The sequence below is a fragment of the Diadema setosum genome, chromosome 13, assembly GCF_964275005.1.
Source record: "Diadema setosum chromosome 13, eeDiaSeto1, whole genome shotgun sequence".
Taxonomy (NCBI): Eukaryota; Metazoa; Echinodermata; class Echinoidea; order Diadematoida; family Diadematidae; genus Diadema; species Diadema setosum.
In genome coordinates this window covers 21,787,155-21,802,414 of record NC_092697.1, presented here as the reverse complement: position 1 = coordinate 21,802,414, position 15,260 = coordinate 21,787,155, and the positions used below count along the sequence as shown (strand labels likewise).

Below are 15,260 nucleotides of genomic sequence, written 5' to 3'. Positions count from 1 at the left end.
GAATATGGGAAATATTCAGTGGTTGATTGACCAATGAGATTACAGAATTCACGATCACTAAATGATAAGAGCTGGTATTTAGCAAACTACAAAACTGTAATGATAATCAGTATTATACAACTTATGAGATCCAATCTGCCATTTTAACCACCATTTACAGGCTTTAAAAGATGGGGAACAAATGCAAATGAAAACTAATTAGAATATAAGCTGTAGATTCAGTGGTATGAAAATGTTTTAAAAAACCTTCTTTTATTTCATAAAAGATGTTATTTCAATGGAGCTCTCTTCATTTTCACGTAACATATCTCTTTCCTGGAAATAAGGTTTGGAAAGTGAGTTTATTTCATTCATTTTTTTTGGGGGGGGGGGGGTGGGAGAGATTTTGTGTGTGTTTCTTATGTTTTGTGTTTTTGCATGATGAACTAGCTGAAATGATATAGTTCATGTACTTGAACATAACATTACCATTCCAATTATTTCTGTCTTAGAGCAGGAGAACGGGGTAGTCAAGAAATAATTGAAGAGATTACAGGAGTTGAAGGGCCAAAATGGTATGCTGTTCAGCTCTGAAATACTCCAAGCATTTCAATTGCTTTCAAGTATCTTAAGTATCTCTACAAAAAAAAAATAAACTTCTATGTAGCCTAAGTGCAGCAATTTCATGCTTGCCATTGTATGAAATCATTTAGTCTGACATGTTTCTTTCAATATCATGTAATCTGCAGGATCAGTACAAACTGTGCTATGATGCCATGAGCAGATATCTACAGCAGGAGAAGGCATACATGGTGTACATGAACGTGGGTACTTCTTGAAAAAGGGGAGTGAGGAAATCCAGTCAGACATGACAAGTCATGATACTAATCATGTATAAATGCATTCTTTATATACTTGATGTTGTATCTCTTTCTATGCAAAAACACTTTTTCCAAGGCTGAATTGATGGTGTAGAATTAACATTAAAAAAAAAGATATGAAATCATAAGGAATGATATGCAGGAATGATCAAGTAGTAATTTTCAACTTGTACAGAGGAATAAGTACTTTGTGATTTTACTCAATATGTGTGTTTATGTGTCATGTGTGTTATGTTTATGTGTGTGTAGGTTTAAGCAAAGAACATTTATTTCTCTACGAATAGACTGTAACTTTTTATGTACTGTATGGAGATGTGCTAATGGCATACATTCATCACAATTTACTTAAGAGTGTGTTTGTATTAGTAGACAGGGGCTGATAAGTTTCACTTTGCCAGCATTGAACATGAAGTGTCCAGCAGGAACCTAGAGGAGATCATGTTTAGCTTTAGTACAGCTTTGATAATCTAGAGGAAATTTTTCCTTTGGTCATAATCCATTCCTTCCACCCCAGTACGTGGCCTCAGTAGAATGATGTCTATTAATCCATAGCTAGCAACCATTACCAGTGGGGCCTACGTACTATTAAGCGTTGTTAGTGTTCTCAACTGACCTACTTGCATGACTCTGATATCCATTGCTCATGGAAACCTGTTTGGTTCTCAACTACAGTCACCAATGTATGTACTCATAGCACTAATTAAGATCCATCCCTTTTGGCTCAAGAGAACCATTATTTCTAAAGCTTCTTTCACTTTCATTTTGGGTCTTTTACTCCCTCCCCCCCCCCCCAAAAAAAAAAAAAAAAAAAAGGAAGGACATGGTTCCCTTCTGAACAAATTATGATTTGGTCATTGTAGGAATGTTATCTGGCAAGCTTGGTGAAAAATTGTCACTGAGTTTTCCAGAAGAAACTGATAATGTGAAAAATTGGGTCAATTCGCCCCTATCCCCCAGGGCCCTGAAGAGGCCATCCTTGGATCCGCTATTAAGAAGCTTGAAATTACACTTACTGACATACAATGTACATATGGGTACCCATATCACTAAGTAAGCTCTGTCACTTCTGGTTCTAGAGAATCCAAGACGATGAAAGATGGTGATAGCTCACCTGAGCAAGGCTTACATGAGCTAAAAGTGCACAAGCTGTTAGCAATTCCATTTCATTTTCATTTTCAACAAAGACTATTATGTACAAAACATATCCAAACCAAAAATATAGGGCCTACACATTCTAAATGTATCAAAACATACACTTGTAGTACAAACACACTGTAAATTGTGAAGCCAATATGTATGATATTTAGTAAATGATGTTGAAAATGAAGGGGCAGCTAAAAAGCAAAGTTTGTAATACACAAGTAACTCTTTGCATACAAACTTTATGTATAGGAAAAAAAAATGACTATTCCTTCACAAAATACCAAAAAGCAGAAATTAATATTATTGACAAAAATGCTCAACTTCATGTTTACCATAAAACTATATGTGCACTTTGTTATAGGTTTGTGATCTAAAGTCACAAGGTTCTGTTCTATTAAAAGTGCCACGTCAAAATAGTGTCTTAATATCTAAGTAAGATTATGATTATTGTTCGTCAGTGGATGCTTTTTGGTTGGAAGTAATACTGCATACTGCATTTAAACTAAAATGGAATGCTGAAAATTCACAGAACTGTTGACCATACACTTGGAGAGATGGAAGGGAATATGGATTACCATAGAAATGTTATGTAAGTAAATTATATACAGGAGAGATCTATGATAATTGTCATATGTATATCACCTTAATGTAGATGTGGCTTGATAGTCTAGAATTTTTCAGTAAAGCTTTGCTTGTGTTCATGCATAGACATTCTTCACTTGGTTATTACCCTGTCCATATAAAAAGTAGTGTGCACTATATTCCAGAATGTGCTCACAAATTTATCAATTTCCCTGTGTGAGGCTCATACCAACAAAATGTCCTGCACTATTATGTTCTAGGAATGGTGAATAGATGGGTGATTTTAGAAATATTGCTGATTGCTAATAGAAAAATATACACTTTACACAGCTATATCCCTTTCTTTGTTTGCAGATTTCTTTGCAAAGGCTGAAAGTGGGAAAAGAGCTAGGACATACTTATCCACAGAATTAAACTACTGCAGTTGAAATGTTTATCATGCAGGCCCTTGTTTGTTCATAACATGGTATCATACCTCCAATATGATTATGGTGCATGTCACTGTAATTCAGGACTGTTGTCTTGATTGAGCAAGAGTGTAAATGAACTCAATGTTGATGCATTATCAGTTTGTGAAGAAAAGAGGAGCAATTCTAACACAACTGCAGAACATGATGTCATTATGTAGTGCTTCACTATGTTAGCCCATACAATTAATTCCATCTGACCAATTTTCCAGTAATGTAGAGTATGATGCTAAACCAATCTTTGTCAATGTTTACGCAGCTTGCGATTTGTCTCAAATACCTCTGTCATTAACTGCAACCAGTAACTAACTACAACCAATAGTTCCTATACAGTATAACTGTATACAACGGAGCACCCCGGGGTTACTCTGTCAGAGACATTTAGTGTGTAATGCTTGTAGATTCATACTGTTACTACTTATGATCTGGCAAATAAAGTACTACAAGTAGAACCAAGTCACTCATGACTCCTTTATTGCTGATGGTCCAGTGAATGAATTGTGAATGTAGACAATCTGTATTTGAAAGACCCTGTTTGACGCTGATGTTATAGTCTCTCATGTGGATTTTTCCTTCAAACAGTAGGCTTCCTTGATAATCTTTAGACACAGCTCCACTTAAGGAAACGTCTAGCCAAGGACTGAGACAACAACATCAGCATGAATCATCATGCCTGGTAGATCATATATATATATATATATATATATATATATATATATATATATATTATGATTGCATGGAGTGGTGTAGGCAGGTTCTTGGCTTTTCACAATTTTGTCCAGGTGTTGATGTCATGGAGAAAATAGGGAGCATTCTTAGCTCTAAATTATATGAAATTATAGGAAAGGACTGCTAGCACAAGCTAGCACAAATCTACCCAAAATATTATCAGTTTTAGATAACAGGTAAGCCGATCGACATGCATTGACCTTGTGACATTGGTCTCCTGCAGTTCTGTCATCAAAATATTACTTAGATTTGCTCAATTTGGCTCTCGAACTGCGAGTATATGAATACTATACATGAAATTTGAATACTCTGTGTGCATAAAATGGAACCTGAAACAACTGGGTAAATTTCAGTCAGTGTTCAACTGGTAGATTCTATTATGTTATTCAATAATTTCGTTCAATTAACTTTGTGTAACATTCATGTAAAAATAAGGAATGTAAATATCAAATTAAATTAGATCAGATCAAACCTATATGAAAAGCAGACTGACACAGATAACACAGTAAGTCCAAGAAATTTTGTGCATAATGTTTTGCTAAGGGAATGTCTATCAATGGATACATCACAAATTCCCGGATGTTAACTATTCTGAAATGAATGTAATTTGTTTTGTTGATATCAATTTCATAACTTATTGCATGTAAATCTGGAAAGACTTTAGCTAACAATGTAGTCGTGTTGTACGAATTTCTAAACTTTAATGCAAACAAAGCAAAGCAAAAACACACCAAAAAAGTTTGATAATGTAGAGGAATGCATTATATCGTTAATACAAAACAAACAATGATGGACCTAATTGAGCCTTGTGGTCACCACATTTAATGTCTATTTTTTAGAGCTGTGAGACTAAAAACATTTGTCGGCGGTAAAGCAGGTAGTCTAAAAACCAAGACAATAGTTGCTTGTACTCTTATACCGTACACAATGTAATCTTAATCTATATTAATCATGTTAATAATTATATCATATCACAATGACATCCCAATCGGACTTGCGTGTTATTTTTCACCTTCATAAGTTCAAAAATATAGAAACTCTTACATGGCAACGTCACTTTATGTATATCATGATTAAGATATAGCTAGAAATTCTTAATCACTGTTAATTTCCCTTGTGTCTCTTTTCTCTTTTTCACGTATCCCTTTCTCTATCCCTCGTATTCGTCTCACTATAGTATTTTGCCGAACGTGATCGATGATCATAAATTGTACATAATTGTATAATTATACTTTAATAAGGCTCATGATGTTTGCTCTTGTTGTTCCTTTACTTCCAATTTCAAATTTTGAACTCCATAAATGGCCTTTTATCTTACTCTGAGGCCGTTATCCCAGTAAAGCACCCTGTTCAATGATAACGGTCTCCTCCACTTACACTTCAAAATATGTTAATATACTCTCTCATGTACCTGATCTATGTGTGTGTGTTTTTTTTATGGTACAAGTTGATAAATGAAATAAACTGCAACTGAGAGTAATTGTGAATGTACTGTTGATATCTTATTATAAAAGGGGGTAGTAAAAACTTGCATGTCAGCATATATCTATAGAAGCCTCATGAGAGTAGGTCATCAATCAAACTTGAAAATATTGCTGATTCTTTCATCACAGTTTCTTGAAAGTGTTTTCAACCTCAAGTCCAATTTTGACCAAACACCACTGTATACCATTCCGTTCGCTTTACTGTATTTGTCCAAACTAACTTTAACATGGAGTTGGATGGCACTCTGAAACAAATGTATGCCAGATAACTTCAAGAAAATAATGATAATAATCAGATAATAAATGCTTCTATGCCACGTTAATTCTCATATTACAATTCATGTCAAAAGGAGCAAGCAGTAACGACATCCACATTCATGTCGTATGGTATAATATTTTGCGTTTTCTAAAAGTTCAACGGTTCGTCAGATAAGAACATATAGCTCTTGCAGCAATGAACTCGCAATGTATAAATGTAATGAGAACATCATCCACAATTGCAGAAACAGCGAGGTTCTCACCTCTTCCTCCAATATATATATACAACTCTTCCTCTTCGTGCCTGTTTATGCCTCATCATTTAAGGAGATAATACCAGTAGGCATACAGCGTAGTGGTCATGAAAATGTTGGTGGTGATAATTATGATTAAAGAGGACATATCATATACGAATCGTTATGTGTGTGTGTTGTTGTTGTTGTTTTGTTTTTGTTTTTTGGAATAATTATTGTAACCCTTTGTACAAGCGACAAGTGTATTTATTTGAATCGCAACTGCTCATCCGGGCTGCTCAGCTACATTTTAACAAACACGTCGGAAAAAAAGAACAAGTAGGATTCAAACCTGCCTTCCGAGCAGCGACATTACCACCATATGACTATCACTGCATGGTTACCGGCAGCAGCAAGATGAAACTGGAACAAATTACTCCGGCTTCGAAATTGCCATATTGTTATGTTAAGAGGTTATGAATACAGAGGGGCGAAGATGTGCTATGAATTACATAGGATACGGTATACCAACCTGTATTTGGAATCACTGATGATCAAATATAAATCTTACGCAACGATAATTAATAAACTGCATGCTTTCTCCAAATGTCCCGTCCACATAATGTAAAAGAAAACAATACAGTGTGCATAATGACGCAATCTTGAACAATGCATTCCCTTGTACGCGACTGTTCAGAATTGCACGTCTTCCTGAATATCCATGTTCCTCACTTTTTTATACAAAAAGACATCGAACGTTTCACCAAAAGGTATTCCAGATCTCAGAATTTTAGGTCTAAAAATGCAAAAAACTCCTCACGTTTCACTGGACACAAGTTTATATTTGTTATAATTTTGATAGAAAAATAAATCATCAAAACTGTGCACCATATCTCTGAATTTCAGGTGTGAAATGCAAAATCTCCGTCAAGTGGGAAGGGTCTCTTCCCTTTCCATATTATTTCATCCTCTTCCCCACATTTCCCACAATGTATATTTTCCTAGTTTTATTGATAGAAACAAAAGGGGTTTCCCCTCCCCATACTCTCCCCGCACGTTTCCCGGCATATAATTTTATTTACATACATAATGTTGGTCTGTGTGTGTGTGTGTGTCTCTGTATATATATGTATATAAATTGTGGAAATTACAATTACCATCAAATACGTTAATGGTTATGATTAACTTTTCTCGTTTGCTGTATACATTAATACATTATGTATGACACCTGATTTTACTCTATTCAATTAATACAACTGAAGAATTTTACTATTTATGTTGCACAGATTGTGATAAATGCAAAACTATCCACTACACAAAAGTGTCTCACATTATTTTAACTGCTCAGTAAAATAAGAACAGCTCATATAGAGTCTTGTTAAAACAGAAGGTTTGTTAAATGCACATACGTCAACGACTGTGTCATATATTACAGCGATGTCAGTTTTATTTTCTATTCAGCTTTCCTACATCATTTTTTCGCTCTATTATAGTTCATCAATCAATCCAGAAATTGAATTACTTTTATTACCTTATTTAAAATGTCAGAACTAAAAAAGCTATATAAGATAAAACAAGAATTTTGTTTTTAATCATTCCTTTTTTTCCATGACAACAACGATAATTAAAACAGCTTATTACATTAAGTTTACTGGCCAGTTTTGACAAGGGTGCACTGCAAAGTCTTGTGTGTTTTCTTTCCACAGACTTAAACAAGCATCCATTCTTAAGATAGGTGACAAGAAAGGAGAAAAGGATATTGTTGTTTGTTTGTTGTTGTTGTTTTTTTTTTTTTCAAAAAGGCAATCCCGTTCTTCCAGTTCTGCAGTTGAGAAAAATTGGTGAACGTGCAACTCGTCAAATGAAATTAATGTGTTCAGGATGATTGTATCTCTGTAAGGAACAAACGAAAGTGATAGCTGAACTTCCTTTCCGCGGAGAAACTTCTCTCTATCTACTGATGACAGGAAACGTGACAGTGAAAATACAGCAGACTACCACTTTAACCAAATCGCGCCTGGATACAGGGCAGTTCTCTGCTATGGAGATCGAGTAGTGGATACGATGAGATATTAATTTATAGAATTGGTCAGAGACAATGACTGTAGTTGCAGCGCTGGTGTTTAAGAACTGCTCTATAACATACGAGTGTATTTCTTTGGTAATATTCGTTATTCCGAAGGTTCATTCTTCTGAAACACGTCATTCCGTTCAAGCGTAAGCGGGTATACGCCAATAAAGGGACTCTTCGTTTGAAAAAAAAAAAAAATGAATAAATAAATAAATGAATAATCTTACCCGCTGATTTATATCATGCTGCTAGACAAAATTTGGTGATAGAAACATTCGTAGATTTTAAATGTCGACTACGATTTATAGCCACACACTTTTCGGAAAAAAAAAAATCTTGGCCGAATAAGTTTACATGACGTGTGTCCTTTACGCTCAGCTGTACCTATAGTGCGTTCATAATGTTCACAATTATATATTTTGGCATGCATAAGTATGCCCAAGTTTCTAAGATCTTGGTATTCTTTTAATGCAGAACTGCAACAAATTTTCTGTTACTATAATTAATTGAAGGCGATATAAATCGCAATCAGGCGCAATGATGCGTTGACTTCGCTGTAAATCTTGCTACCTTGTCTAAGCACAATTACATGATGATTTGTGCTCAGTGTAAGATGAAGTCATATGTTGTTGGCGATATCCAAACTTCTACCTACAGCTGTTGTCTCGGTAACAGAGGCAGCCTGGTTCTTTCGGGTATGATCCCTTGATGTCTTATGCAACACTGATCCACCTCGTTCTCCTCTTTTTCTGAAACACCTCAGTAACTGCTGTCGAAACTCGACGAGGCGAAACCAGTAGATTGTCGGGTTCACAACCAGGTTCAGGGCGAGCAAGATGAGACTGGCATCAACCAGCGGTCGAAAATACTTCGAAGCAAGATGTGGCGCAACGAACACCATCAGAAGAACGCAAGGGAACATTGCCCATGCGACGAATGTCGTCCCGACCACGAGACCAAACGTGAGGAGGATTTTACGGTTCTGATCAGCACGCCTTGCCTTCACGTCGGAGGGCAGTTCAACTTGCAGAGACACTTTCTCCACCTGTTGGTAAATCACCACGTAGCATAATGTTGTAAAAAGCAAAAATACGAACGTAACCGAAGCTACCGGAACTATTTCGAAAGACACCAAGTCGGCATTGGTTTCTATCAGTTCCGGTATCGCGATGTAGCCGAAGAGGACAATGAACCAGACAATCACACACGCCGCTATGGACCTTGTAGCAGTGATAATTTTACGATTACCGAATGGATCGAGACGGATGACAACGAACCGCTGGAAGGCGATAGCGAGAGTGCTGAAAATGGACATGATGATTGCAGGGGCCTGTAAATCTCCTATGATAGGCGTGACCTGTTAGGGAATGTGAAACGCATTACATTAGTATGTTGAATGAATTGATGAATTTTAGCCAGAATTTTATTGAATTTTCTACTAGCCTGAAGAAATATTGTATTCGGAGGTACAATATATAACCACATTAGTACATCCACTCGAGTATTTAATGTGATTTGATGTACATGTATATAAGTTTATCTCTTGCTGTATAACATTATCAAGCATTGCTATTAGTATGAGTAAATGTATTCGTATAAAGTCATCGTCGATGTTAAGTTTGGGAGAATTTGAATTGCCAATACGACTTTTATTGCTCAGCATCACTAGTTTTGCACTAAATATCTGGACATCCCGTTGATAATAGTTGCGAGAGCAGGAGAGGTTAGTTCACAGGCTAACGATCCAAAGTAGTGATGATACAAAGGATAATTTCATAGCTAATGCAAATCTCGTATTAACTTTCCTATATACTGCACGCCTTCTAATGTCCAGCATTTTGATAACCATTATCATTCATCATTGCTTTGTTCATTTTGTGGTTTCATATCCAGGTATATGTATATTTTTCGTATGCATGTGTAATTGTATTCTAATATCTTTCTATTGGTTTAAATAATATTGTAGGCCCGGTCTCAGTTACGATCATTGTCTAGAAATGTAAAGATCATGTGGTATGATATACTCTTCACTCTACAGCAATTTTTGTGTGATTTCTTGGACCATAATACGTAACGAGAAATTAGATATTGCATCACGTGTTATAGTCAATAATGGTGTACTTATACTGTACCACTGTTTACTTTTAAAACTTTTGAATATTTTGGACATGCTTTCAAAATTGATTTTTTTTTTCGGGTTTGAATAACTTTCTTCCCACATTTTTACAAAAACCTTTTTACTTTAAATCGGTCCATTCACACACATTCGACTAGAACTTTTTTTTAAAATTTTTATACCATACCTACTTCTATTCTACTATTTTTTTTTTCTTTTGGGGTCCTTGATGATAAATGGAAGTAAAGCCACAAAGGAGTAAAGGCTCTCCTATCACTTAATATTTTCAAGAAGAGTCTTACTTGCCATGCCTCTCATCTGTACATGATATTATTCCTCCTTGAGTTACTTTGCCAAGCACTGTGTTACATGTGCGTGAGTGACTGTGTGTATATTCATGTGTATGTGAATCTGATTGATTTGAAACTAGGGCCTCGCTTAACATAAGCCTCCCTGTTAGGGCAGTAACTCTGCTATAGTTCCCCCCCCCCCCTTTTTTTTTTTCTTTTTGTTTCAGCTCATCTGAACCAAAAGACTTTGCCATCATACATCATGTAGCGTCTGTGGTGCCTGTGAAAACTTGGATCTCAATGTGTTAAAATGAGTACTCTCAGCCTCTCTACCCTAATCAATTTGCCCAGTATGCAGCATGTTCGTTTTGGGTCCCCCCCCCCCCCCCATGCAGTCGAGAACTGTAGCGCAAAAGAAAGCTAGAGGTGCTGATAGTAGTTTAAGTGAATCAAGTATAGTGATCTTATTATTTGTCCATCTTGGTTTAAAATAGCAGGATTAATAGAAACAAAGAGTACTACTGTGTTATCAAAATGCATTACAGTAATATATATATCTATAAATATCTATAGCTTGATAATATTTGTCCCCTTGGGACGTAAATCTGTATCAATAACCTCGGTAAAGCAAATTCTCTCATCATATAAAATGCCTCTTTAGCTGTAAATGCGTCTTAACGGAGAGGTTAAGGGTACACGTTTCAATATAACTTATGGACATTTGTTGCAATATAATCCTTCCCGCCTGCCAGACAGCTTCTGGAACTCACCGTTCCGCTCTGCACGTTTGCAACTTGACCTATCAGTGACACGGCTTGGACCAGATCCGAGAGCGCCAGATTGAAGGTAAAGATGTTCTGCTCTCGTCGCAAGGCGGGGATTCCAAGGATGGCGAAGAGAGTGAGAAGATTGCACAGCATCGCTGTCGCGCAGATTGCGAGAAGAGTCGATTCGAAATAGATGTTCCCCGAGGGTGCGGTATCATTCCTATCCATGCTGCCACAAAACTAGAAAGCAGCAGCAACAATGACTTTCCGAATTATTGCAGCGTCTATAAGATAATTATTATGACAGTGGTGGTAGGCGACCTTGTTGCTGGAATCGAGTGGGATATGGAGCAAAAGCTGAACTTTGTCAGTGAATGAGAACCCTGTTTAATCCCAGAAGTTCCCTCATCTGTCCATGCGCCTTTTTATCAAACTGGGGGAAAACTTGCAATCATCTCCAACTTTCTTTCTTGGACGACCATTTGTTGGAGTCGTGTACACTGCTGAGGAATCACTTTAATCGATATAATACATTATAACAATGAAATCAGTTCGGTAACTATCATTGGCGTTTGGTATCGCAAGCACGCATGCGCATAAGACTTAATAAGTATGAAGATTGCATTGTGATATGGAAGGTAAGATCTAGAAAGTGAATGTTTTGCGCAGATGCTAAGGAGACGTGCTGGAGTGAGGCCTCAAGACTTTAACTATCTATGTGTCAAGAACACCTTCGGTGACAACGCAAGATTGCTGGCAATAGGGATCTACTGATCACAGGTGAACGGGGAAGCTACCCAACAACAACAACAAAATGTATATATGCATATAAGCGTAACAATGTGATGAACTACTTGTCCAAATGATTGCTTGTTGGAAAAAAAAAAGTGTTCCACTCGTAGACCCTGTTGCATAAAACTATGGTAACTCTGCTCTCTCGCCCCAGGTTCACAGGTTTATTTTGTCATACGTACATCACGTTCATTATAGCAGCGAGTCTTTCTATGTTACCAGAATTGTCAATCTTGTATACCTTTAACCACCATGACGTAGAGTACCCCTCTTCTTATTTCTTCCTCTCTATCGTTTTTTTTTCTTTCTTTCTCTCTCTCCTTCTCTCATTTCCCTATCTATGAATAAATTGAAAGTGCATAATACATTTTTGAATGATGTTTATGTACATAATATGTGTACCTTATCCATACTGGACGTCCCAGTCAAGCTTTTCATAGTTAAATGACGATCCACACAAAATGTATAATAACATATTTCGTGTACAAAGTATATGTGCATATTTGCGAATAATGTATGTATATATGCATTTTGTGAATAAATCAAAATCAATCAAATCAAAATCAAATGGTTACTCTGCATTAAAAAAAATATATATATAAATATATATATATATATATATATATATATATATATATATATATATATATATATATATAATTTCTTGTGATTGATTGGCTACGGAAAGGTGTAGCTAGTCACTGGTGCTAGTGCAGTTATCATTGGATGCAGAATGACCATTAACTGTAAAGTTACCATATTAGATTATGCAACCGGAGTTGTTGTCGCTATGAAAATGTTAATGCGGTTTCATGTTGCCTCGGAGAAAAGCTGCGTGATTATTCTGACAAGGAAAACTTACTGGAAAAAAACAACAACAGAAAGTTACTTTCTCAGTAAAGTATAACAAGAGTAATCAAATTTGCGGAATGATTACTCTGACAAGAAAAACTTACTTGGAAAAACAACTGAAAGTTACTATACACAAGAGTAATCAAATTTGTTTTTGTTTTTGTTTTTCACTGTGTTGTCTTATACATCAAGTTCATTTCTTCTTTTGGTATTTCCATTGTTACTTTTTCGGTATTTAAGTTATGCACATATCCCCACGTGCATTCAAATAAAGGTCTATAATGCAGCATTATGATGGTTTAATCAAGTGTGCTGATGTCTCTAACTGCATGGGCTACCTGAACAGACAGTGCTGTATTTGGATGTTTTATGTTGTTCAAGTGCTTTTCTACGGTCTTGAATGAAGGAGTTAAATAGATTTCCCAGGTAATGTCAAATCTTCATTTGATAGACGGAACACCATACGCGGCTCTGTTTTTATTTGTTAAACCAAGGGACCACAAAATCAATTCTGAATGTCACGCAGCTTAAGAGGGATGTCTCAATAAGAAAAAAAGAAAAAAATGAGCGTTCACGTCAACGATTTCAGAAGGAAAACATCATGTGGCATGACTCTACCTTTGTAAAGAAAGCAGGATATAGCCGGATCTATTGTCTAGCTTTGCAAAGAAGACTAATAATGCATGAGATGTAGTTTCTATCTCTTGCCTTTGGCTGGTTTAAAACTTTTTTTTTTCTTTTCCTATTTGAAAAAAAGGACGTTCACATGATCAGTAGTATTGTATACCTTGGTAATTAAGGGAACCAACGTGCCTGAAATCAGTCTAAAAATGACTGCGAGGAAAGTTTTGATAAAAATATCAAAATTGATTACAATATGTATCTGCATGTATTCATGTACAAGTGTAGGCCCTATTCGCAGACGCATTTTTGTATTTGCTCTTTAAGAGCACTAGCTTTTTTCGGTGAAAGATGAAATACAAATTAGACTTTGACTCTTACTCTTTTTCCGCTCTCTTACTGTTCTTTTTATCTCCCTTTCTTATTACTCATCTTTCATTCACTCACCCGGCTATCTGTCTCTCCCTAAGTATCGGGGGAATTCTGTTGTTGTTCTTGTTGATTTAAAAGAAAGAAAAACGGAATTGGCTGTCAGGTAGGTTCCTCCATTGTGATATCCTTTTCCAACAACCTTTCAATTACTCTTTAAGGATACTATTTTATGAGAACGAATCTTGCGGTGCTCTTTGAACTGGTAGAAGACAGAGAGGGAAAAAATCTACGTTGTTTGCCGCCAGCAAAATATCTATCATAAAGCTGATTTCATATTTGTAGAAATCCTACTGGCAATCTTACGGATGAATCAATTCTAAAAGCAAGAAATGTAATTGGACAGAAGACATTATATCTACCCAGAGGTCGGCAAATCATTCCACATGGTGGCACTTCGGAGTAAGTCGTCTTTGTCAAGTTGTAGACTCTCAGTCTGTCTCTAATGGTTTCTTCTACTACGTTAACAGATGTGAATGGTTCACATTATGTCATGCGAAGAGCCATCAAGAAGATGATGTAAAGATAAAAACAAGTTTGCTGTGCGTGTGTGCATGTGTGCGTGTGTGTGTGTTTGTGTGTGATTTCTTCTCCTCCTTTGAGAGTGCAACGCCGCCGCGTGATTTGGATTGACCTTTAGAAGCAGAGTACTATAGCATTTAAACAAGCCAAAATGTTTTCGCTGAGATATCAGAATAGAACATGATAGACCACCGTATTTTTTTTTTTTGACAGGCTTTCATGAAAAGGTAAATTAGTCGCAACCCAATGAGCAAATTGACTAAAGTGATCGTCTCCCCTGTTTTTCTTTAATCTATGAATAATATTATCCCTAATTCTTATGATTGAATTAAGGAAAGTAGTAACTTTTCAATCATTCCCATTTTCATGATTTTGGCCAAGCAATTTGAAAGGGGTTTAATTCTTTTTTTCTTTTTTTTTACAATCCCGATCGACAGATCATGATTCTGTTTGATAAACTAAGCAAAGATTTGTAAAGCTTTGACGCCATTGCTTAACTGAATAATGTTTTCATATCATTGCGCCTGAATATTTTTTTTTCTCTCAGAAATACACGGAACATTTTCAAATTCCATAATTTCGCTATAAAAAATATAATGAATGTTAATAATGAATTATGATTTTCGAAAATTTTGCATTTTCAGTTATGAAATTGACAACTTTTAGACAAGAAAAGTGCCTTTATTGTTCGTTTTGGTCTTTAAATAATTGATTAATTATTTGTTACAGGGGACACTTTGGGGGGGGGGACTCGTTTTGCCCCCCCCCCCCCAAAAAAAAAATAAAAAAAAAAAATTGGGGGGGGGGGGGGCAAGTGCCACCCCTGTCCCCCCCCCCCCCCCGCTTCCGGCGCCCTTGACCTGTACAATCACCCCCCCCCCCCCTGAAATTTGAAAAAAAAAATGGAGGAAGCAGAAATGTGATTGTATCAATTTTGGCTATGACGCTAGCAACTCAGGACCATCTGCAAATTATGTACGAACACAAACAAACAAACAAACACAAAAAACTGTACCGCCATAATTGAACTCCCCTTCGTTTCCT

At 36.2% G+C, this 15,260-nt stretch overlaps 2 protein-coding genes across 2 annotated transcripts in view; one reads left to right on the top strand and one right to left on the bottom strand.

The window, feature by feature from the left end:
• LOC140236481 (receptor-type tyrosine-protein phosphatase T-like) overlaps positions 1–818 on the top strand; it is a 98,452-nt gene extending 97,634 nt beyond the window's left edge. Inside the window, exon 32 of the mRNA XM_072316404.1 lies at positions 729–818. Within this exon, the coding sequence (XP_072172505.1) occupies positions 729–818 (90 nt within the window). The remainder of the gene's footprint in view (positions 1–728) is intronic.
• A 7,628-nt stretch (positions 819–8,446) lies between these two features.
• Positions 8,447–11,228, bottom strand: LOC140236480 (sphingosine 1-phosphate receptor 2-like). Its single transcript, XM_072316403.1, has 2 exons — positions 11,004–11,228; positions 8,447–9,184 (listed from the first exon to the last, which is right to left on the bottom strand). The coding sequence occupies exons 1-2, from the start codon at positions 11,226–11,228 to the stop codon at positions 8,447–8,449; spliced, it is 963 nt and encodes a 320-aa protein (XP_072172504.1).
• Between the last annotated feature and the right edge of the window lie 4,032 nt (positions 11,229–15,260).